The sequence below is a fragment of the Phoenix dactylifera genome, unplaced genomic scaffold (assembly GCF_009389715.1).
Source record: "Phoenix dactylifera cultivar Barhee BC4 unplaced genomic scaffold, palm_55x_up_171113_PBpolish2nd_filt_p 000721F, whole genome shotgun sequence".
NCBI lineage: Eukaryota > Viridiplantae > Streptophyta > Magnoliopsida > Arecales > Arecaceae > Phoenix > Phoenix dactylifera.
In genome coordinates this window covers 48837-75098 of record NW_024068099.1, presented here as the reverse complement: position 1 = coordinate 75098, position 26262 = coordinate 48837, and the positions used below count along the sequence as shown (strand labels likewise).

The 26262-nt window shown below is 41.7% G+C and overlaps 1 protein-coding gene and 1 pseudogene across 1 annotated transcript; both read left to right on the top strand.

Moving 5' to 3' along the window:
* The first annotated feature begins 1545 nt into the window (after positions 1-1545).
* LOC120106993 lies at positions 1546-3288 on the top strand. Its single transcript, XM_039120134.1, has one exon. The coding sequence runs from the start codon at positions 1546-1548 to the stop codon at positions 3286-3288; it is 1743 nt and encodes a 580-aa protein (XP_038976062.1).
* A 16913-nt stretch (positions 3289-20201) lies between these two features.
* Positions 20202-22981, top strand: LOC120106992 (annotated as a pseudogene).
* Positions 22982-26262: the final 3281 nt, after the last annotated feature.

Genomic DNA, 26262 nt, shown 5'->3' with positions numbered 1-26262 from the left:
ATGAATTTTAAAAGAAAATATGGTTTTTTGAATATTAGGTTCTGCGAGGAATTTGCAGAATTAATTGGATTTGTTGTGGATCGCGTTCGCAAGGTAAGTGATGTAACCTCTTTACTAGATTTATCGGCAAAGTAAATATCTGTTTTACGAATCGAATTATTTGTGATTACGAATTTGATGCATGGATTATATATATATATTTTTAGAATATTGTATGACTCTGATTGGACGTATTTGCTTCTGGTTTGAATTATGTATATTTTTAGAATATAGTATGACTCTGATTGGACGTATTTGCTTCTGGTTGAATTGTATTTAATTGCTCTGACATTGTATTTTTCGGCTTGAAACACTGAACATAATGTAAGAAAAGATAATGACTTGAGATAGATTCAGACTTGCAGTCGAGCTATGTTGAGGACCCTGCCAATGGGGGCTAATACATTGGTACCGCAAGAAGAATAGTCGGTGATATGACCCTGCCACAGGGAACATGTGGTCATAGTCCTTGGCTTTTGAGTTGAATCTGGTAAATTGAAAGAGGTTAAGATATGAACGATATTTGGTTTTGACACTGTATGTTTTTATAACTGAAATATGAAATAGAGAACTAATTGAACTATCGACCTGGCTATGTTGAGGACCCCGCCAATGGGGGCAGATACGTTGGCAATTGACTGTCCTGAAGGACTCACCGCAAGAAGATTAGTCGGTGTTGATGACCCTGCCACAGGAAACATGTGGTCATAGTCCAGGATCGACAAGATGAATTGAATATGTGAAAGAATCTTGAAACCGCGAAAAGAATCTTATGAATTTAAGAAATATTTGACTTATACTTTGGAACTGCATATCTATTTATTTTCCACATATTATTGCTTGATTTATCTAGCTAGGGTGTTCATTACTTACTGGGCTGTCTAGCTCATTATACCATCTCTTGTTGTTTTACAGATTTCGAGAACTAGTCTATTGGGGATTCAAATTGGGAGAGCGCCTAGCAGGATTGTGGCACAAGTTATCTTAGATTAGGGTTATTTAAGTTGATTTGTTACTATGGACATTTATTATGATTGGTGGACTTTTGTTATTTAAGAACTAGGTTTCTGCATGTTGGTAAATGATTATTCCGCTGCGTATTTAGACTTGTGAGACCTTATGACTTGAGTTAGTCAATGTAATAAGATTGCATTTATTCAGTTAAATTATTTTAGAATTACATAATTAAGGTGTTTGGTTTAGATGCCTTGCATGCTCGTGGGGAGAGTTTCCTACGGGTGTGCGGCGGTTGGCGCGACCCCCGGCTCGCGATCTCGGGACGGGGGCGTGACAACTTAAGTGGTATCAGAGCGGACTTGGATAGAATCTAAGACAAAGAATCATACACGATATGAGTGTAGGTGGGTAGACATTAGGGACATTGGGACGTTAGGTGTGAAGAATGTGATGATTATTCTTACATATATAAAAATAATAATAATAATAATTTAATTCGGTGAGCTTTCTTTTTATGAGTCTGCTGTTATTTGATGTATATAGGTCAGGATGCCTCAACGTCGGGTGAGAAAGACTACTGTTAGTGCTGCAGATGAGACACCGAACCGGCATGTTGACAGCACACCCCAACGGGTTGGAAGTATCCCTCAGCAGGAGGGAGTCATGAACCCTCAAACGGGACAGGAACCGGGCTTAAGCCAGGTTATGCAGACCATGGTGGGCCTCATGCAAATGCAACAGCAGGTGCAACAGCAGTTGCTCCAACAACAAGCACAGTTGCTCCAGACACAGCCTCAACAAGGACGAGGGGAACAGTGTGAACATCGTAGCAGCATAGCTGAATTTAAGAGGTTGGCTCCTCCAGCTTTTCAGGGGACTACAGAACCTTTGGAAGCAGACAATTGGCTTACAGAGATGGAAAAAGCATTTGCTGTCTTAAGATGCCGGGACGATGAAAAACTTTTGTTTGCATCATACATGTTGCAGGGAGAAGCATTTAATTGGTGGCAGATGTTGGAGCATAAATTTGAGCATGATGGGGAACCTCTCACTTGGGATAAATTTCGAAAAGCATTCTATGATAAATATTTTTCTCGGAGTGTCAGGACACAGAAGGAACAAGAATTTATCCATTTGAAGCAAAGGGGCATGACAGTGGCCGAATATGAAGCCAAATTCACAGAACTAGCCAAATTTGTTTTGAAATTGGTAGAGGATGAGCAAGACCGAGTGCACAAGTTTGAGATGGGATTGAAGACTGAAATTAGGAAGCAAGTGGTACCCTATGAGTTGACTACCTATGCAGCTGTGGTTAATAAAGCTTTAATCATTGAAAGGGAAGTCAACGAAGCTTTTGCTGAAAGAGAGAGAAACTTTAAGAAAAGAAACAGACCTGCTGAATTTAAAGGGGGAAACAAGAATTTCAAGAATCCAGCTCAGAAGCCAAATAAAGATAGAAATCCCAAAAATGAGAATGGAAAGTGTTCAAGATGTGGCGGTAATCATGAATTTGCAAATTGTCCCTGGGTTACAGGTTCTTGTTTTCATTGCGGACAGAAAGGTCATAAAATTGCAGATTGCCCACAAAGAAACGAGATTAAATCTACGCAGGCAATGGAAAGAAGCCAGAGGCCAAAGACTCAAGGAAGGGTGTTCGCACTTACGCAGCAGGATGCACAAGCTTCTAATGCAGTGGTGACAGGTACTATTCCCGTATTCGATATTTATGCTTATGTCCTATTTGATCCGGGTGCCACACATTCATTCATATCCGCAAGCTTTATCAAAACACATAATATATTGTGTGAATCTATGACCACTAAGTTCTATGTGGAGACGCCAGTAGGTGGTATGTTGAGCACTGATGTTATATGCAAGGCATGCAAAATTGAAATAATAGATAGGGAGTTACCTGTGGATCTAATTGTACTTGATATGCGGGATTTTGATGTCATTCTGGGGATGAATTGGCTTGCTACCTATCATGCCTCAGTGGATTGTCATGGCAAGAGGGTAAATTTCCAAATTCCGGAGGAACCGGCATTCAGTTTCTGTGGAAACCAGGGAACTGCTTTTCCTCATATTATCTCGGCTTTGCAAGCTGGACGAATGTTAAGAAAAGGATGCACAGGTTATCTGGCCTCAGTAATTGATATACAACAAGATGAACTAAAGATAGAGGATATTCCTATAGTGAATGAATTTTCGGACGTCTTTTCCGAGGAGTTATCAGGATTGCCACCGGACAGAGAAATTGAATTCACTATTGTTCGTCCTTTCCTGTCCACCTAAAAATATGCTAGACAGATCGTTGTTAGAACCGACGAACAAAAGTTAAATTAAATTTCTCTCTTACCTGTTCTACTCGAAGAATAGTGGTTGTAAGAGGTCGATCCACAGGGAGGCGATTGGAGTTGCATAAAAATTAGAACGTTCACTCGGATTCAAAATCAATTTTTGAATGATAAAAGAAAAACATTATTTTGAGGATGTTGATGGATTCTCTAGTCTACCGGAGAATGTTTTTTTTAATTGAAATTAACTAAAAGACAGGTATTTAAATTCGAAAAGCATTTATTTAATTAATCAAATAAGAGTTTTGGCAAAAATTAAAATGGATGAAAACAAGAAGCTTGAAGTGAACACAAATTGCATAAAGGAAGATTTAATGTATTGCATAAAAAGAAAAATTAAAAGATTTCATAAAAAGAAAATAGACATTAACTCGAATCTAGAACAGGGATTGCATGAAAGAAAATGACAATAATGGATTGCATAAAAGGATAATTACAAAAATAAAATGAGAATTGGAACTTAATGCTTCCTCCCTTCAACAAAATAAGACATAAAAACAAAGAAAGAAAAACAAAACAAAACAACTCCTCTTTCTTCTCTCCCCCTAATTTTTTATTCTTCTCTTCTTCAAAACAGAGTGTGCTCTGTTTTTTTCTGGGCGTCCCTCCTCCCTCCTTGGACTCCACCCCCCAACCGAGCACCCTCTCCTTCTTCTTTTCCCCTCCCTTTTATAGGTCCCCACCAGAGATCAGCCACATGGAGAGGAGGAAGAACGGGTGCCTGGGATCTCGGGGAACGTTGATCACGGACTGCTGGGAGGAGCCGATTACGGGATCACTTGGAGGCCGCCGCGGGATCGACGGGAGATTGCGGACGTGATGCTGCGATTTGGGGGAGAATCACAGCCGGCTGGAAATGGAAGAAGTTGCTGGGATGGATCGCAGAAGAGGGGCTGGCCGCTGGATTGATGCTTGGGCTCACTCGCGGAAGGTGGGGATGCGGATCCGGGCGCTGGAGCTTCCTTCTCGGACGCAGGATCACGGAAGAGCTGGCACGGTGCTGGCACGGACGCGGGACCGCCGGGATGCTGTGGTGCTGGCATTCGAAAGAGAGGATCGTGGGGAAGACGTGGATCCACGGGAGAGGGCTGAGACGCTGGGAATCCGGAATAGGATCTGGACGCCGTGCGGGATCGACGGGAGGGCGCCATTCACGGACGCGGTGCTTGGGGTTGCTGAAAATCCCCTGCTAATTCGCTGCTGTGGCCGGAAGAAGAGGAGATGGGGATCCTGCTTGGATCGCGGAGATGAAAGAAGGAACAAGAGGTGTGGGATGCTGGGAATGGAAGGTGATCCGTGGCTGGGGCACTGCGGGAGGAAGAAATGGAAGGGAGCTGGGAGGACGCGGTGCGGTTGGCTGATGGAGACGCGGACGAACGCCGGGCTGAAACGCACGGATGGAAGGTTGCTTCTGGGCTGATCGCGAGAAGAACGGGATCACGGGATGAGATGGATCCGTGGGTGCAGAGGCGTGTCACGGATGCGGTGGATCTTGAACGCGGAAGGAGGGAGGAGCCGAGAGCTTTGTGATGCGTGCGGACAGCTGGGAGGATATGGGAGACATCAAGTTCCATCCGATTAGTCATATAGTATGATATGAAATTTTGCTTGTAGACGGACGGGTCATCTATTCTGGCTGGAGGTCAAGTGAAATTCTTTCAAGTCATGGGTCACCCAGCACCTTATGGCAAATTTAGATTTGCCCAAAATTATTTTCCAAAGGCTCAAAAGAAATGGATCCGATTCGGACCCGAACCCGACTCGGACCCGATTTGAAGTCAAATTTGTAGTCAATGTGCATTTTATCTATAATTTATACTAATCTATGTTAAATCCAAATATAATATTAATCTAGTGAATTTATTATTATCGGTTAACAATAACACTAATTTTAGTAACATGTAGGTCGCACTTTTGTGCTCTCATCACACCCCCCAACTAGCTTATTGCTAGTCTCTAGCAATTCAGTGCGAAAATGATAAAATGAGAGAGCAAAAGTGTTATTTATTATATAAATATCCTAAGATAAATATTCATTTTCGTAGAGCATTACGATTGCACTTAGCATGTGCAACAAGCCGTTAAACCCCTAGGTTACCCTAGCGGACGAGTGTTGTCTCGTGAGGGTTTGCAGTGAAGTTACCCACAAACTTCATCAGTCAGGAATTTCCAAATTTTAACTCGAAATTTGAACAAGTATTACTGTATGAAACTAGAATTGCAAGGACAATAGAGACTTGTTGTTATCATATTTAAACAGACTCTAACTCAAGTTTCATTACACCCCATCTATCTGCTAACAAGTCAAGAATGTAGTGAGGTGCAAGATAGTATCATATAAATGAGTGGCTTTCACTTTCTTCCAACATGATCACTCCAATTTTCAAGACTTTCTAGAGTTAAATGGTAATGAACACCCCGGATTTATTTATTCTTTTTTTTTTCAGACTGAATGCTAAGAAGAATGACTTGTGCAATATCTAGCCTTATTAAGCTTTTTAGCTAACCCATGTAGCGAGTGTTAGGCCAATGACTCCCGATCCAGATGGCTCAGGGCACTAGGTGTAGAGACACCCTAACAGGCTTAATAACTCAAGTTAACTAGGCTTCAAGGCCAAATTAGTCACTCAGAGTTTAATCTCAATGTCCTCACCTTTTTATGCGAACACTCGCTGCTTGCCAGGCAGGAGGCCCGGTTACTCAGTGAGGAGACTTAAATTAAACTCATTATTTTATTTTATCTCTTCTTTTTTTTTTCTTTTTTTTTTCTTTTTTTTTTGTTAGGTTAGGGTGTTCATCACACATATAACTCTAAATTATCCTGAAGATTAAAAGTATTCATATTAGTCGTAAGTTTACATACCCCACTATTCATGTGCTTATGTGTAGGTGCTAACTCATCTTGTATCATGTTAGCAGAAGATAGGTGGGACGACAACTCAAGCTAAAATTGCTATCATATTCCTTAACTCAAAGCTATTGTCAAAGCAATTCCTACTTTACACAGCCAAGAAGATTAGATTTTGAGTTAAAAATTTGAAATCCCCTTTTTTTTATTATTTTTTAATTTTAATATTTTTTTTAATTGCATCAAAAATATTCTCTCCCCCACACCTAAATCTAACATTGTCCTCAATGTGAAAGAAAATTTAAAACAGTAATAGGATAGAGGAGAAGTTACCTGATATGGGTAGGTAAAGTGACAATAGGGGCAAAAATCACAAACCTGCAATTTTTCTTTTTTTTTTTTTGAAATATTTACATGTTGGGTTGCCTCCCAAGAGCGCTAAGTTTTATGTCTTCAGCCAGACAAAATGTAAATCCCCATTTTTTCAACCATTATCTAAGAATGGTTTTGGAAGAGTCCAAGGAAGAACAGTTGGCTGGTGACGATCTATGCTTATAAGAGGAACAGAACTAGGGGGTGCATGCTCGACCACTTCCTCAGAATGGGCAAGGTAAGCTTCTAAAGGGTCCTTATTATAAGTTTGTAAGAAAGTCTCCTGAACCAGACTTTCAATCATGTCAACTTCATTGATTTCTTTGTCGTCTGGTGGTTGTTTACTTATATTAAAGACATTAAGCTCGACTTTCATGTTGCCAAAAGATAACTTCAGCATCCCATTTCGACAGTTGATCACAGCATTTGCTGTGGCTAAGAAAGGTCTACCTAAAATTATAGGTGTGTGACTGTCTGGATGTATTGCAGGTTCAGTCTCAAGGATAACGAAGTCCACAGGATAGTAAAACTCATTTACTTTTCACTATTACATCCTCTACAATCCCCTTAGGGTACTTCACTGTCCTATCTGCTAAGGAAAGGGTAATATTTGTAGGCTTTAATTCCCCCAAACCTAATTTTTGGTACACATAGTAGGGAAGTAGGTTTACACTGGCTCCTAAATCTAATAGAGCTCTTTGGATGATCGTCTCTCCTATTTTTATTTCAATAGTTGGGCAACCAGGGTCTTTGAATTTTGGGGGCAATCTGTTGTTGAATGAGGGATGAGGCTTGTGCAGCCATAACAGCTTGCCTAGGAATACTTGTTTTTCTTTTGACCGTGGTGAGGTCTTTCAAGAATTTTGTATAGGAGGAAATTTGTCTTATGGCATCGAGAAAAGGTATATTTATCCGAACAGTTTTAAAGACTTCCATGATTTCATCAAAGTTAGATTGTTTCTTGGAGTCCTGAAGTCTACTGGAAAAGGGAACCTTAGGTTTGTATGTTTCTATGGGTTCTTTCTTTTTGTCTGATTTATCCTGTTCTTGACCCTTCTTCTGAATAGGGTTCTTATCGGATTCAGTTTTATTTTCTTTTTCATGTTCAGGAAGTTGGACTTTATTGTCCACTTGCTTGCCAGACCTTAAAGTGGTAATTGCCTGGACTTCATAGGTCGGATTTTCATTAGAATTGATTTGATACTGACCTATCTGACCTTGATTTTGTTGTCTACTAGGGTTAGGCACTGGTTGACTAGGTAGTTCACCTTTCTTCCTATCCCCTAGAGAGTTAGCTATTTGGCTCAGACTAACCTCAAGTTTTGCAATTGCTTGCGCATGGAATTGGTTAGTCTGGGCTTGGGCTGTATTGGTCTGTTGTTGTTGCTTGATAAAATCTTGTTGTTGTTTCATCATATTAGCCATCATGGTTTCTAATTGTGAAGGTTGCTGTGGGATGGGGCATTATAAGGCGGTACAGATGGAACCAAAGGTTGGTTCATTTGTGGTGGACCTATCCTGGGGAAGTTGTTCTGAAAACCTGGTGGACCACCTTGATGCTGAATAGGTTCATTTTGCTTGTATGAGAAATTTGGGTGGAACCTATTATCAGGGTGATAAACTGGGCCTGAACGAGTTGGGAGTGGGCTTCTTAAAGGCACTATATGAATTTAGAGCATTTGCTTGCTCGGCCTTTATGGTGGGCAGATTAGGGCAGCACTCCACTAGATGCTCAGGACTGTTACACAAAACACACAAAACTATATGACTCGTGATCCACTTTCATGACGGGATTTGACTCTTTGTATGAACTCGAACTAGTGGAAACAGTGAAAGCATCAAACTTTTTACTTAAGTTGTTCATTCCAGTCACCAGATTGCACATGACATTTTTGAGTTCTGGGTCTGCTTTCATTTCATAATTACCTGGTTTTCTAGACCCGAACTCATCTCTATTTACTTCCTCACCATAGCTACTCCAATTTTGGGCATTTTCAGCTAAGTCAACAAGAAATTCATAGGCTTGATCCGGGGTTTGGTTCATGAACCTACCCTTGTGCATGGACTCAATCATGTTTCTATGTGCTGGAGGTAGTCCTTTATAAAAGAAGTGGACCAGATCAGCCTTATCAAGCCCATGGTGTGGGCATTTGACCAACAAGTCATGGAATCTTTTCCAAAGTTGGGAAAATTCCTCCTCAAATTTGCCTCTAAAAGTTCTTATGGCATCCTTAATTTTTTCAGTCTTTACCATAGGATAGAACTTAGCCATGAACTTCTTAGATAGTTGTTCCCATGATGTGATGGAATTTGAAGCAAGGGAATACAGCCATGCAGCAGCACGATCCTCTAAAGTCATGGGAAACAACCTTAATTTAATACCCTCTTCATCTAAGTTTTGGTTTCTAAACGTTTGACAGATTGTCAAAAATTTGTTCAGATGAATGTAGGGTTGTTCACTCTCGAACCCATGAAACTTGGGTAACATGTTTATTGTTGCAGCCCGAATCTCGAATTGGGCTGCATTATTGATTGGTAATACTATGCAAGTAGGGGGACTAGCAGATGCGGGTGCGAATAATTCATTCAGGGTTCTAATATGTTCACCCATTGTAGAGATCGACGGTTGGTTTACAGTTCGCAGGTTATGATGAAAAGTTCTGTCAATCTCAGGATCAAATGGGGTTAACTTATCCCTTAATGACCTTCTACCATGCATACATTTTCCACAAACTTAATTAGACTCAATTTTTTTTTTTAAACGAAATCCTAAAAGATAAGAAGAAGGGCTAGACCAAGATGACCACAATCAACACCAAACAACAATTTGACCCTATTAGTCTTAGAGCTAAGTGAGGTTTAGTAGGTTCTTAAATCTAGTTGCATAGAGACTTATCAGGTTAAAAAAAGTTCCTGAAATTCTCTCTAGATTAGACAGCTCCTAATCTCCCTTTCAGATTAAGCTTGAGCTTACCAGTTAAGTGATCCAGTAACCAGTGACCAGGAAAGTCCCGGGGTGTGCAGTGGTGCCAGAAGGGATACACCGATACCACAATACCCGTAACAGTTCTCACTGTTGTAAAACTTTCCTAGACATCACCAATTACTAAATCCTCACTGGAGTGGCTTTCAGCCGCTTCTTTCCAAGAGCCTAATTGAGCTCGAAAACCCTAAGGCCGACGTCTAATTTGATTTTAATTTAATTTGGCTTAGGATAAGTATGCAAGGTGGTGATTTTTGGGCTAAGGACAGGTAATGACTTCCCGACCTTATCTTTTTAATGGGTTTTGCCCTTAATTACTTTATGCAAATGCTTAATACTAAATGCAGCAAATAATCAATATTTTTTTTTTAAAGTTATGCAATGTCATTAGGTTGTACTGATTAAATGAGCAAGCAATTTTTTTTTTATTTTTTTTTTTTTTTAATTTTTAATTTTAATTTTATGTTGTTTTTTTTAATTTTTAATATAGGAATAACTTGAATGTAAACTAAAACTAATCCTTATGCGTCAGTCAATCTCCGAATGCCCGTTGAATAAGCTCTGGAGATTACTCCGTGAGGAGTCCCAATAGAGGTATGATCACCTCGGGGGATTGCACCCTATCAATTACTAGCAAAATAATATTTTTTTTGAATTTAATTAATTTTTTTTACTTTTTTTTTAAATTTAAATTTCAAATTTCGAATCACAGAATTCAAATTTTGAATTTAAATTTTTGAATTCTTGAAATTTTTTTTTAAATTTTTTTTTTAAAAATTTTTTTTTTTACTTTCTTTTTAGAAAACTTTAATTACGAATTTCAAATTTTTAGAATTTAATAACTACGAAATTACTAACTAAAATAATCAAAATAAGGAAAATTAATAAAAATAAAAACTTACTACCGGAGTGCGTTCACTCCGGGCATCCAAAATCCAATTTGATCTTCGTGATCGTTCTTGCTTCTCGATTTGCCTCCCCGGCAACGGCGCCAAAATTCTGTTCGTCCTTTTCCTGTCCACCTAAAAATATGCTAGACAGATCGTTGTTAGAACCGAACGAACAAAAGTTAAATTAAATTTCTCTCTTACCTGTTCTACTCGAAGAATAGTGGTTGTAAGAGGTCGATCCACAGGGAGGCGATTGGAGTTGCATAAAAATTAGAACGTTCACTCGGATTCAAAATCAATTTTTGAATGATAAAAGAAAAAACATTATTTTGAGGATGTTGATGGATTCTCTAGTCTACCGGAGAATGTTTTTTTTAATTGAAATTAACTAAAAGACAGGTATTTAAATTCGAAAAGCATTTATTTAATTAATCAAATAAGAGTTTTGGCAAAAATTAAAATGGATGAAAACAAGAAGCTTGAAGTGAACACAAATTGCATAAAAGGAAGATTTAATGTATTGCATAAAAAGAAAATTAAAAGATTTCATAAAAAGAAAATAGACATTAACCTCGAATCTAGAACGGGAATTGCATGAAAGAAAATGACAATAATGGATTGCATAAAAGGATAATTACAAAAATAAAATGAGAATTGGAACTTAATGCTTCCTCCCTTCAACAAAATAAGACATAAAAACAAAGAAAGAAAACAAAACAAAACAACTCCTCTTTCTTCTCTCCCCCTAATTTTTATTCTTCTCTTCTTCAAAACAGAGTGTGCTCTGTTTTTTTCTGGGCGTCCCTCCTCCCTCCTTGGACTCCACCCCCCAACCGAGCACCCTCTCCTTCTTCTTTTTCCCCTCCCTTTTATAGGTCCCCACCAGAGATCAGCCACATGGAGAGGAGGAAGAACGGGTGCCTGGGATCTCGGGGAACGTTGATCACGGACTGCTGGGAGGGCCGATTACGGGATCACTTGGAGGCCGCCGCGGGATCGACGGGAGATTGCGGACGTGATGCTGCGATTTGGGGGAGAATCACAGCCGGCTGGAAATGGAAGAAGTTGCTGGGATGGATCGCAGAAGAGGGGCTGGCCGCTGGATTGATGCTTGGGCTCACTCGCGGAAGGTGGGGATGCGGATCCGGGGCGCTGGAGCTTCCTTCTCGGACGCAGGATCACGAAAGAGCTGGCACGGTGCTGGCACGGACGCGGGACCGCCGGGATGCTGTGGTGCTGGCATTCGAAAGAGAGGATCGTGGGGAAGACGTGGATCCACGGGAGAGGGCTGAGACACTGGGAATCCGGAATAGGATCTGGACGCCGTGCGGGATCGACGGGAGGACGCCATTCACGGACGCGGTGCTTGGGGTTGCTGAAAATCCCCTGCTAATTCGCTGCTGTGGCCGGGAAGAAGAGGAGATGGGGATGCTGCTTGGATCGCGGAGATGAAAGAAGGAACAAGAGGTGTGGGATGCTGGGAATGGAAGGTGATCCGTGGCTGGGGCACTGCGGGAGGAAGAAATGGAAGGGAGCTGGGAGGACGCGGTGCGGTTGGCTGATGGAGACGCGGACGAACGCCGGGCCTGAAACGCACGGATGGAAGGTTGCTTCTGGGCTGATCGCGAGAAGAACGGGATCACGGGATGAGATGGATCCGTGGGTGCAGAGGCGTGTCAACGGATGCGGTGGATCTTGAACGCGGAAGGAGGGAGGAGCCGGGAGCTTTGTGATGCGTGCGGACGGCTGGGAGGATATGGGAGACATCAAGTTCCATCCGATTAGTCATATAGTATGATATGAAATTTTGCTTGTAGACGGACGGGTCCATCTATTCTGGCTGGAGGTCAAGTGAAATTCTTTCAAGTCATGGGTCACCCAGCACCTTATGGCAAATTTAGATTTGCCCAAAATTATTTTCCAAAGGCTCAAAAAGAAATGGATCCGATTCGGACCCGAACCCGACTCGGACCCGATTTGAAGTCAAATTTGTAGTCAATGTGCATTTTATCTATAATTTAATACTAATCTATGTTAAATCCAAATATAATATTAATCTAGTGAATTTATTATTATCGGTTAACAATAACACTAATTTTAGTAACATGTAGGTCGCACTTTTGTGCTCTCATCACTATTGATCTTGTACCCGGTTCAGGTCCGATTTCTAAAGCTCCTCATCGAATGGCCCCAGCTGAATTAAAAGAATTGAAAGATCAGTTGCAAGATTTACTGGACAAGGATTTATACGACCTAGTGTGTCACCTTGGGGAGCTCCAGTGCTCTTTGTGAAAAAGAAAGATGGAAGCATGAGACTCTGCATTGACTATAGAGAATTGAATAAAGTCACTATAAGAACAAGTACCCTTTGCCTCGAATAGATGATTTATTTGACCAGTTGCAAGGTGCACATGTTTTCTCTCTAAGATTGATCTCCGCACAGGATATCATCAGCTAAAGATCAAAGCGGAAGATGTACCCAAGACTGCATTCAGAACTCGTTATGGACATTATGAATTCTTGGTGATGCCTTTTGGATTGATGAATGCCCCAGCAGCTTTCATGGACTTAATGACAGAATATTTAAATCTTTTCTAGATCGATTTGTAGTGGTGTTCATTGATGACATTTTAATTTATTCAAAAGAAAAAGAAGAACATGAGGAACATTTACGAAGCGTACTTCAACTCTTAAGAAGGGAGAAGCTCTATGCTAAATTAAAGAAGTGTGAGTTTTGGTTGAATGAGATATCGTTTTTGGGGCATATCATATCCGGAGATGGGATTTCTGTGGATCCAGCAAAAGTGGAAGCTGTAGTACAGTGGAACAGGCCTACTAATGTTTCTGAGATTCGCAGCTTTCTAGGAATGGCAAGGCTATTACAGACGATTTATGGAAGGATTTTCCTCTATAGCTATACCTTTGACTCGTTTAACTCAAAAAGGAGTTAAGTTTGAATGGACTGAAGAATGTGAACGAGGCTTTCAGGAATTAAAGAGGCGATTGGTTACAGCACCTATTCTTACTATACCTACAGGTGATGATGGATTCACATTTATAGTGATGCTTCAAGGAAGGGACTCGGCTGTGTTTTGATGCAGCATGTAAGGTAGTAGCCTATGCCTCTAGACAATTAAAATCTTATGAGCAAAATTATCTACTCATGATTTGGAGTTAGCAGCTGTGATTTTTGCTCTCAAGATTTGGAGACATCATCTTTACGGAGTACGATGCGAGGTGTTTACAGGATCACAAAAGTTTGAAATATATATTTACCCAGAAGGAATTGAATTTGAGACAAAGAGATGGCTGGAACTGTTTGAAGGACTATGATTAACGATAAATTATCACCCTGGAAAAGCTAACGTTGTTGCAGATGCCTTGAGCAGAAAGTCAATAGGAAATATGGCTACTTTGATTACTAGCCAACTACAAATTTTGGAAGATGCGAGGAAACTTGAACTAGAAATCCGAGTTATCTGGCACAAGGACTCAACTGGCTTATATGCAGGTTCAGCCGACACTCATAGAGAGATCAAGACAGCTCAGGGTAATGACCAGCAGTTATTGAAGATTCGGAAGTCGATAGAAGCAGGAGATATATCTGAATTCAGGATTCATGAGGACGGATCTTTGAGGTATCGAATAGATTTGTGTACCTATGGATTTAGTAATCAAACAGGAAATTCTTAAAGAAGCCCATCAGTCTGGATATACAGTGCACCCAGGAGGAACTAAAGATGTATAGAGATTTAAAGGAATTGTATTGGTGGAACAACATGAAAAGAGAAATTGCTCAATTCGTGGCACAATGTCTAAGTATGTCAGCAGGTTAAAGCTGAACACCAAAGACCTGCAGGAACCGCTTCAGCCTCTTGACATTCCAATATGGAGTGGGAACAAATTTCTATGGATTTTGTGACAGGACTGCCAAAGACTCCCAGTTCTAATGATGCAGTATGGTGATAGTGGATAGGCCTAACCAAATCGGCACACTTTTTACCTATCAAAGTGGGGTTCGGTCTGGAAAGGCTAGCTAAATTATACATTAAAGAAATTTGTGAGACTGCACGGTATTCCAGTATCCATTGTGTCGGATCGAGATACTAGATTTGTAATCACAATTTTGGAAAAGCTTGCATAAGGCTTTGGGGACAAAATTATGTTTTAGTACTGCCTTTTCACCCTCAGACCGATGGTCAGTCTGAGAGGACCATTCAGATTCTCGAGGATATGTGAGAGCTTGCGTCATAGATATGAAGGGTTCTTGGGATGAGCAATTCTACCTCTGATAGAGTTTGCATATAACAAAGTTATCAGAGTAGCATACAGATGGCGCCTTATGAAGCCTTATACGGAAGAAAATGTCGTTCGCCAATTTGTTGGGATGATATTGGTGAACGAAGATTGTTGGGGCCCTGAACTTGTACAACAGACAGTTGAGAAAATTCAGCTAATCAGAGATCGCCTTCGACTGCACAAAGTAGACAGAAGAGTTATGCGGATAATAGAAGACGAGAATTAGAATTTCAAGTTGGTGACCATGTATTTCTTAAAAATATCAACCTACAAAGGGAGTTGCAAGATTCGGCATTCGAGGAAAATTGAATCCCAGATTTGTTGGTCCGTTCGAGATCTTAGAAAGAATTGGTAAGGTGGCTTACAGACTTGCCTTGCCGCTTCTCTGGCTGGTGTACACGATGTTTTCCATGTCTTGATGTTGAAGAAATAATATACCGGACCCAAGTAATGTCACGGAGCTTGAGCCTATACCAAGTTAGAGAAGATCTATCATATAAGGAGCGTCCAGTGCGGATAGCGGACAGAAAAGATCAAGTTTTGAGACACCGTGTTATACCTTATGTCAAGGTGCAGTGGAGGCCATCATACAGAAAGAGAAGCTACCTGGGAACTGGAAGATGAGATGAAGCAGAAATACCCTCAACTTTTTGAACTGTAGGTACGGAAATTTCGGGGACGAAATTTCTTTTAGGAGGGTGGGATGTAAGAACCCGGAACTGGGCCCGGTCCACTCGACCGGCCCAGTCCAAATCTTGGCCTCACGTGCAACGCACGTGAGGCCAGCGGGATGGATCCTCCATCCCGAAGAAGAAGGAGGAGCCCTGTTTTAGGGCTTCCTTCTCCTTCCTCTCCTCCTTTGAGCCTACTGAAAGAGAGCCGCCGCACGCAGGGAGGGTTCTTCTTCGTGTGGCCACCGAGAGAGAGGGAGAGAGAGAGAGAGAGAGAGAGGAGCCACGGCACCGGGGTCGTCTTCTTCTTCTTTTCCGTCGGAGAGGGGGAGGCGCCGGTCTTCGTCGGGGCTGAGGTAAGAATCTCTCACCTTCTTCTCCTTTTCTTCTGATGCTTGGCCACGATGTGTGGTGGGTTGGGGCCAGCCGATCGCCGGATTTGGGTCCAAAAACGGCTGCCCTAGCCGTCGGCGTGTTCGCCGCCGCCAGTCGCCGGGGGTGGCCGGGGCTTGCTCGCCACCTCCTGCCGCTGCCAAGGCCAGCCACCGCGGCCGCCTTGGGTCCGACCGAGAGGGAAGAAGAAGGGGGGGGGCTGGGGCTCACGGGTCCCCTGCTCCACCGAAGGAGAAGAAGGGAGTCGGGAGAGGAAAGAAGAAAGAAGAAAAGAAAGAAGAAAAAGAAAAGAAAGAAGAAAGAAAAAGAAAGAAAAAAAAAGAAAAAAAAAGAAAAAAAAATAAAAGGAGGGTGGTTTACGGGTATGAACTCCGGATCCGAACCCCGAACCCGGGGTGCTAGACACTTCGGCAGGGTCGGCCCCTGGGAGAATGTTAAAAATTAGGTTTTATATATATATATTGTGATGAATTTTTAAAAAGAAAATATGGTTTTTGAATATTAGGTTCTGCGAGGGATTTGCGGAATTATTGGATTTGTTGTGGATCGCGTTTCGCAAGGTAAGTGATTGTAACCTCTTTAACTAGATTTATCGGCAAAGTAAATATCTGTTTTACGAAATCGAATTATTTGTGATTACGAATTTGATGCATGGATTATATAATATTTTTTTAGAATATTGTAATGACTCTGATTGGACGTATTTGCTTCTGGTTTGAATTATGTATATTTTTAGAATATAGTATACTCCTGATTGGACGTATTTGCTTCTGGTTGAATTGTATTTAATTGCTCTGACATTGTATTTTTCGGCTTGAACAACTGAACATAATGTAAGAAAAGATAATGACTTGAGATACGATTCAGACTTGCAGTCGAGCTATGTTGAGGACCCTGCCAATGGGGGGCTAATACATTGGTACCGGCAAGAAGAATAGTCGGTGATATGACCCTGCCACAGGGAACATGTGGTCATAGTCCTTGGCTTTTGAGTTGAATCTGGTAAATTGAAAGAGGTTAAGATATGAACGATATTTGGTTTTGACACTGTATGTTTTTATAACTGAAATATGAAATAGAGAACTAATTGAACTATCGACCTGGCTATGTTGAGGACCCCGCCAATGGGGGCAGATACGTTGGCAATTGACTGTCCTGAAGGACTCACCGCAAGAAGATTAGTCGGTGTTGATGACCCTGCCACAGGGAACATGTGGTCATAGTCCAGGATCGACAAGATGCATTGAATATGTGAAAGAATCTTGAAACCGCGAAAAGAATCTTATGAATTTAAGAACTATTTGACTTATACTTTGGAACTGCATATCTATTTATTTTCCACATATTATTGCTTGATTTATCTAGCTAGGGTGTTCATTACTTACTGGGCTGTCTAGCTCATTATACCATCTCTTGTTGTTTTACAGATTTCGAGAACTAGTCTATTGGGGATTCAAATTGGGAGAGCGCCTAGCAGGATTGTGGCACAAAGTTATCTTAGATTAGGGTTATTTAAGTTGATTTGTTACTATGGACATTTATTATGATTGGTGGACTTTTGTTATTTAAGAAACTAGGTTTCTGCATGTTGGTAAATGATTATTCCGCTGCGTATTTAGACTTGTGAGACCCTTATGACTTGAGTTAGTCAATGTAATAAGATTGCATTTATTCAGTTAAATTATTTTAGAATTACATAATTGAGGTGTTTTGGTTTAGATGCCTTGCATGCTCGTGGGGAGAGTTTCCTACGGGTGTGCGGGCGGTTGGCGCAACCCCCGGCTCGCGATCTGGGACGGGGGCGTGACAGACTCTTGATAATAGAAACAAGTCACTTAACTTGCTCTATCATCAAATCCAAGGATATCTTATGTCGTTCTACAAGTGGCTTCAACATAGTGGTCTCTTGAACAAGTGATTGCTTCCAGTAGATTTTGTTGCTCTTATCCATATAGAACTTGAAGTACATGACCATATCTTATAAAAGACTTACCTGGAGGATGGATCAATTCTACTAAGGAACACGGCTTGCCAAAGCCAGACACCCTAAGAAGAGTAGAGTTGGTCTGATCATTGAGGGCTTGAAATGGCAACCTAGCCTAAGAAATGTGAAGGTTTATTGGCATGGTGAAGTGGACTCCTTGATAATCTTGTGTGAGAATCATTTTCTTTCACACAGCATCACAATAACTATCCGTGCAGTCTCACCAGACAAGGTAGAAAAGATGTGTTGGTCGTTGGATTCTCTACTAGGGAGAACGGTATACACGCTCTTGGCAGGTTCGGGCAAATGCATAGGCATGCCACTGGTGTCAAAACCAGAAAAAGAGAGGGTAAGGGATGATAGTGTGCCTTGATGCCTTGAGTTTCAAGGACTTTGACTACCATGGCACTGCTTATTCGGAAGAGAAGTAGGTACATTTTAGCAGGGGCGATAACTCATACTCTAAGAACTACTTAATAAACTAAAGGAAAACAGGATAAATAAAGCAAGTAAATTAAAAGTATATGCAAGGATAAAGTAAAGATAAGGATAAAGATAAAATGATGTTTGATTGTCAAAAGGTCATTTTTTAAAGTTATATCCCACTATTTATATACAATAATTATAAACGGCCCGATAATCATCCATCTCTAGTATCAACACCTGTCTATGTCCAGTTTTCACTACTCTAATAGTTCTAATGACTATGCTAATCGTCCTCCACTCTCTATGTTCTAATAATCATCTGGTTCTGTATTGTAATATAACCATCCTGCTAGGCCAATAAGAGAATCTCATGGATCACCGTACTTGCTCGGTCTTGAACTCGACATAGCTGGTCTCTGCTAGGCATATGTTTGATAGTTATCCAGTCTGTTCTAGCTAATGCCTTCTTATCCATATTAAGCCATCTCTAAGCGTATTTAGTCTATTTTTCTTGGTGGAATTAGAGGGTATTAAGGACTAGATCTTCTGAGTTACCATCTTAGTCTATCAATTTTAGATATTTGGCTCAAAAACCTCCATCATTATCTTGTCGAGGTTAGGCGATGGTGTTGGATATGCATGAAGTCTGTTGGATACTATCATCAGCTAAGATATTGTGTAAATACAAATAAATATTTACCAGTTAATTCTCTCAAAAATGAAGATTCTGTGCTTATAATTTTAGGCATCAAGTTATAACCGTAGACATACTACTGCATCAGCTTATGGGCCAGTGGCTCAACAAATTTGCCGTTGTAACAGTGGACCGTGATTGGACTTGCTGGGCAGCAACAATTACGTAAGCCAACATCGAGGGAATAAAAAAATAACTACATTTTCGAAGGGTAATTTCGTCAAGAAGACGGGCAATAATCTTGCTCCCAGGCGACAGGGGAAGGAAAGCAAATGATGCCCGCAAGCGATTGCCTCCAAGTTTCCCCCGTAATCCTCCTCCAACGCTACCCCGTAATCCCTATCAATATGGCAATACTGGCCCTCCTTATATAATAAATGATCACACGGCCCTTACTCAGCCAAACATTTTTGCAATGGCTCCGATTTTAAGTTTTCCATATACCCATCGGTTCCTCCGAATGCATCGGAGGCCGCCAGTTTAGCCGCCGTGCCGTGCATCACACGGTCCGTGCTCAGAAACCACCTGTCCTTCCCCGAGGTCCCATGGAATATAAGGGTATTATCATAAATTTAACAAACTTCTCAAAGTACATCGATCTAATCGCATGGAAATATCTACGCGGTGATAGCGACAGCCGTCAGATTTGCTCGAAACTAACATCCAATCCGCACAATTATTCCGTCAGAGGTGAAACATCGAAAACTAAGAATCAAAACGCTACAAATGAACGAAGGAGGTTAACTTTATTTAGGTATCACGGAAGGTAGATACGATGATAGCATAGATATTCTATGCGGGCATCAGAAAGATTACATCGTGCGTGATTTCTCGACGGTCACGTGGCCATCAGCGGCGCCTCAACGAAACGGTAACTACCTTAACCGGGAATCGCCACGTGGCGGTCAATTGAGGCGCCCATCTACTGGTGGCCGCCGGTCACCTCCTGGCTCATTTATAGCGACCTCCCCGGTGGCCGACTTCTAATCTGACTTCGCCGAAGCCATCGGAAGAAATATTGAGGAGGATTCGAAAAAAGGGAAACCCTGAAAAAGAGAACCGAAACAAACCCTAGCTTCCAAGCTTCTTCTTCTCGTGCGAAAAGCAATCGAATCGGATCGTCTCAAAGTGATATCTTTCGGAGGGCTTCGATCTGTTCTTCTCCTGCTGGTTAGTTTAATACAGGATTGGAGGTTTTTGGATTCGTGATGGTGGCGGGAACGGAGGTTCTCCATCAGAGCATTCCGGTGCTGGAGCCGCAGTATAGGTTCGTAGCGAAGGAGATTCGTTGATGTATCTGCAGCGGCGGCCGGCGGCGGCGGCGGCGGCGGCGGTGGCCTCGGCGTCCTCGGCGTCTGAGCTGGTGAGTCTCTGGTGATATACTTCTCTGTTCCTTTGTTGATTTGAATCATTGAGGGGTCTGAATTCCGTAGTTGGTTTGTAATTTTTGGGATCTTCTAATCTCTTGGAATGATGGTACTAACTGAAGCTTTTGTATTGGGTATAACCTAGATTTTGAGATGTTTGACAGGTTGTAATTCGGAGGTCAGTTTTCGCGGAATTCTAGTCTCATCTTAGGGGAATCGTTGAATATTCCCATTACTGAAGTGATATTTTATGCTTTAGTTCTGCAAGATATGATGAATTGGGGTCCTAATTTGACTGCTTTAACAAGAAGGTGAGATAAATAGTCTGGTAAATGAGGGATTTGATTTTTTTGATCTCTTGAGTTAATTGAAAAAAAAATCGTTTTTTGAGTTGTTATGAGGATTTGTCATATGATGAATGAATCGGTGTATAATGATCTCCGATGTCACAATGATTTGTGAATAGATCCAGGGGCACAGATGTATTGAAAGAATCCTGGATTGTGGTCGTTGGAATGATTTCTAAATGTTGGCGCTGAATGGTTTGTAAGATGGGTTTAACGCTGCATCAAGATAGTTGGGATGGGTTTCTTGGCTATGATTTTAAATCTAAAAGTTTATAGTTCTGCGAGAAAAAAACTGGAGTTGGAACAGGATAGTGATTTTGTGTTAATTAACTTCATCTGAGCTGTTTTAGAGTTTGTAGTTTTATCGACGGTTCTATGTCGTGTAACCAGTCTTTTTAAAGCTGTCCTGATGGCATAACAACTGTTAGTATTGCATAGATGCATATCCACTGCTCTTTCATTTCTTTTTATTGAAGTCTTTTTATGTTCTGTTATTGAAGATTGTTTTTCCCGATTTGATCTGGTTCTCTTACTCAAGCCAATTGGTTTGATGCAGCTTAGTGCCGAGATTGAGTCTTTCTACCCTTGGCAAGCTAGTTTGATCCTTGAGATTTTCTTAATGAATAAAATCTTGGTAGTAGCCATTTATTTCGAACTTATCTGCTTTCTTTTCTATCCAGGAGTCAAGAGCCTCAGATGCCATTCCAGATATCCTCCTGGAGCCTGAGCTTTTGGAGTTTGTCCCAACCCTCCGTTCTGGTAGCCTATACAGACATTGGGACGCGAAAGGATATGGGAAGATGAGCACATATGCATCAATGATCTCCCAGCACACCTGCGATCTTTGTTCAGGTGCCCAATACCTAGCGCATTTTATGGGGTAATTTATTCGATCAGACAATTTCTTGATACAATTTATTTAAATTATGCAGTAAGAAAAAGTTGTATTTTAAGAAAATTTTGTTCCTTGCTGATAATTCTGTTCATGTTGGATAGGTGTTTGATGGTCATGGAGGTCCTGATGCAGCAGCTTACATTAGAAGGCATGCAATTAGATTCTTGTTTGAAGAAGCGAGATTTCCACAAGCATTGGAAGTTGATAATGCCTTTTTAGATGAAGTTGAGAGCTCTATCCGGAAATCATTTCTCAATGCTGACCTTGCATTGGCAAATGATTGTACTATAAGCAGTTCTTCTGGTACGACGGCTCTCACAGCATTCGTATTTGGAAGGTATGTGGTCATTAGTAAATTTTTATCTGTGGGTTTTTGTTGTTTGTCACTAAATTTCTTAATATTAGAGGTTTGATGAATATGCTCACATTGCTCAATGCATGAGGCTCTCTCTATTGTGGAGTTTGGGGAGGGTCAAATGTATGCAACCTCACCCTTGCTTACGGAGGGGCTGATTCCGTGTTTGTACTAGTGTCCTTTAGGTCATAATGGAGCAACCTTACCATTATACCAAAGCTCACCATCTATGCTCGTATTGTTAGCTATACTGGATAATATTCATATGTGCAAAATTTCTATGGCCATAACCATAATTATGACAAACAAGGCTTATCCAAAAATTAATGGATGAAGTGAATTAAAATTCTGATTTTATGTTCTCTCTTTGCTATTGCTATCAGGCTTCTGTTGGTAGCCAATATTGGTGATTGCAGAGCAGTCCTTTGTCATAAAGGCGAGGCAGTGGAGATGTCACAAGACCACAGGCCCATCTATGAAGCCGAGCTCCGAAGAATCGAGGCATCTGGGGGCTTTGTTGATGATGGGTACCTAAATGGCGTCCTCTCTGTGACCCGAGCCCTTGGGGACTGGGACATGAAATTTCCCTGTGGCTCCTGCTCGCCCCTCATTGCTGAGCCTGAGTTCAGGCAGACAATACTAACTGAAGAGGATGAATTCGTGATCATGGGTTGTGATGGGATATGGGACGTGATGTCGAGCCAGCATGCTGTCAGCATTGTTCGGAGGGGCCTCAGGAGGCATGACAATCCAGAGCAGTGTGCAAGGGATCTTGTCATGGAGGCACTGCAGCTCAAGGCCATTGACAACCTCACTGTGATTGTAGTCTGTTTTCTTCAGAGCACCAGGAGACTGCTTCACCTTCACATTGCCCGGATAAGCAGCAGCCGGCAAGGTTGAGGTGCTGCAGCCTATCCACAGAGGCTCTATGTAATCTGAGGAACTGGATGGACAATGATGGTGGCAGTTAAAACTTCAAAGACAGAACAGAGTTTATTACTTCATATACTTAGAATTGATAATTATTAGAGCTGTGATCAATTGTTCTGTTCTGGAGGCTGCTTCAGGAGGGTCTGAAAGCACTCAGCATTTTTTTTTTTTTGGGGTGGGGGGGGGGGGGGGGGGGGGGGGGGGGGGGGGGGGGGGGGGGGGGGGGGGGGGGGGGGGGGGGGGGGGGGGGGGGGGGGGGGGGGGGGGGGGGGGGGGGGGGGGGGGGGGGGGGGGGGGGAGGGAGGGGAAAGAAAAAGATGATATTGCAGTATAATTATGTTTGTATTTATCATTATTTGTGCTGATTCTATGTCCAATGAGTATCAAGTTCTGGATTTGAACATTCGGAAATGCTGTCAATATTGTAGTAGGATGTGAACTGTTTTATACCCATGAAGTCCCATTCCATTGATTTGGTGGTTGGTGAGGGAGGAAAAGATCATTATGATTTGTTTTGTATTTTTGGTTTCATGATCTCATTGTGGCGGTTAAAATTAGCTGAAGATTTTAACATCATTAGGATTGTGTACATTAGGAATAATTAATCCAAAACGGTAGCACTTGTAGCATTCATTCTCTATATTAGTTGAAGAAGGTATTTTCACATTAAATTTACAATGTTCCCAACTCTTGTCAATAATTCGCTATGCATTTTTACCGTAGGTATATATAAGTTTGTTCTCCTAGTTCTTAAAAATTAATCCTCATAAGTTTAGATGCATCGATGAAGTTGGTACACCTCTTCCTAGGGCTCTTGATTCAAACTCTGGATGGTGGAGAAATTATTGCCTACATTGCATGCGCCAGCATGGCTGTGCATGCAACCAATCATGGCCATGCACGGCCAATCATAGCCGTTGGTTTCTATGATGGTGTACTGAGATGCGTCCTTAACGAACGGGGCCTACATAAATCGACGGTTATTATTGGCTGAATGCATAGCCACGTGATGCATGCATTGTAGGCAATAAATCCTCCTGATGGTGGCATTACACCATATTTCTCAAAAAATAAAAAAAGAACAGATTCAATTCCATTAAAATACTTAAATCAAGCATTCAGAATCTCTTTATATTGATGCTCATTCTCTAACTGTATACCTTCCTCTCTGACCAAAGTGCCATCCAACCTTGTTTTCAGTTACCAAAGCATTAGAAGCCCACATAAAATTGGAGATGTAGGCACCAGAAGCATCAAGAAAGGCTTTAGCAAAATAAATGCTCTTTGACGTTTGGTTTAGTTTCCCAAGAATTAGGTGGGCTTGAGCTAGACATGAGATGGTTGATTATCTCCATTTTCATGGTAAGCAAATGGAGGGAGTAGGAAATGCTTGATGGTAGTCTTCAGCAACTCAACATAATAACTCAGGTAGTAGTTAGCCAGCCTTCGGCTTGTGTAATCCTTGCATCATTCATTCTACTCTAATTAAACTCCAATCTAACAAACCCACTAGTTATAACTACCGGTCTCATTAATTAGCATCATTAGTTGACTATTCCTTCTTATGAGCAAATCAAGTGGCTTCAAGATTAGAACTCTCTTCGTTGTTAGGAAATCAGTATGGAACCATTTGTCTGGTTGTTTAATGCAAAGCAGGACACTTGTGTGGATGGGAAACATAAAATAATAAGTTTTCTTACAGAAATTGATCAAAAAATAGTAACCAAGATTAGAAACAAGTTGACAAATAGGAAAAGGTAATGCTTATTTTCCCTGGAATTTTGAAAAGTTGTAATATTTATGCGAGTAATAAAGCATGGTACCTAAAATGGAATTTTTAATAATTGAGGGAAATAGGTTTTCCAAGCATCATAATTAGTAATCATTCTTTTTCCAATACATTTTGAATAGGTTTTCCAAATGCTGCTTTATAACTAGTAACCAATCTTTTTGCTATATGTTTTACTAAAATATTGATTAAGCATGGAGTAGAATGATGCAGCCGACTTCCACGCATCACATCTTGAGTATGCAGCACATGGCACATTTAAAGTAGTCAACATAGTATGCCAATTAGCATTGGCTAATGAATAAAACTATAAAAGAAGACAACATGTGTAAGACCCTGGGACTGGGCCCGGTCCATTTGACCAGGCCAGCCCCAAGCTTCCAGCCTCATGTGCGGCTTCCAGCCTCACGTGCGTCGCACGTGAGGAGTGCGGTGAAGGGAGAAGCCAACCCGAAGAAGCCAGGGACCTCTAGTTTTTTAAGGGCTTCTTTCTCCTCTCCTTGAGGCTACCCGAGGTAGAGCTGCCACGCCCGAGTCCCCTTCTAGTTGAGTGTTTTTCTTCCTCGCTTGCCGCTGGAAAAAAGAGAGGGAGAGCCGTTGAAGCCGAGTTATCTTCGGTGCGGGTGGTTCTCCTCCTCCGTTTGCCGCCAGAGAGAAGCCGCCGAATCTTCGCCGGGGCTGAGGTAAGGGTTCCTAACCTTCCTCTCTTCCTCTCGTGATGCTTAGCCATGAGTTGTCATGACTTTGAGCCGGCAATCGCCGGAATTTTGACTCAAAAACAGAGGAGCCCTGTTCGGGCATGTTCTCTCGCCGCTGGCCATATTCGCTGCCCGCCGAGGGTGGTTGGGTTTGCTCCACCACTTCCTACCACCGTCGGGGCTGGCCACCATAGCTGCCCCTGAGTTTGGCCAAGAAGGAAGGGGAGGTACGAGTCCCCTATTTTGGAGAAGAAGAAGAGAGGGGTCTCTCTTCTCCTCTCTCTTCTCTCTCTCCTTCTCTCTCATGCTGAGTCTCCTCCCTCTGTTCATGGTAAATGGTCCCGAACCCGAACTCGAACTCGAGGTGCCAGGCACCTCTGCAGGGTCGACCATGGGAGGATGTTAAAATATATATATTGTGATGAATTTTAAAAGAAGAATATGATTTTTGGATATTAGGTTCTGCGAGGGATTTGTTGGGATCCCACGCACGCCGCAGAAAAATCATGAACGCAACGGAAAGGCATGTGCGAGATCCCGTTCATCACATGAACATATTTTAAAACCGTCGTTCATGTTAGCATCCCTCGCATGCCGCAGAAAATTTCAGAAAAATTCTGCGGGCAGTGGAAGGCATGCGAGAGATCTCGTTCATCGCATGAACGTATTTTTAAAACATCGTTCGTAGATAGATTAGGATTAAATTCTTTTAAACCATTTTAAATCATTAGGAAGATCAGATCTTCACCTTGTGCGAATAGATGATCACCGCAAATCTGATATTCATGGATTTGATGGAGGTTCGATTGAAGCCGCACACGCGTCCGGCCTCTACGAGTATCCACACGAAGCAGAGGATTGATCAAAGCTTCCTTGTCTCCCCGGGGTGCTAGCTCCCTTGCAGAGACAACTTTGATGGATGAAATCCTTTCTCCTTGCAGCAAACAACACCTTGATTGCTCTCTCTAGAG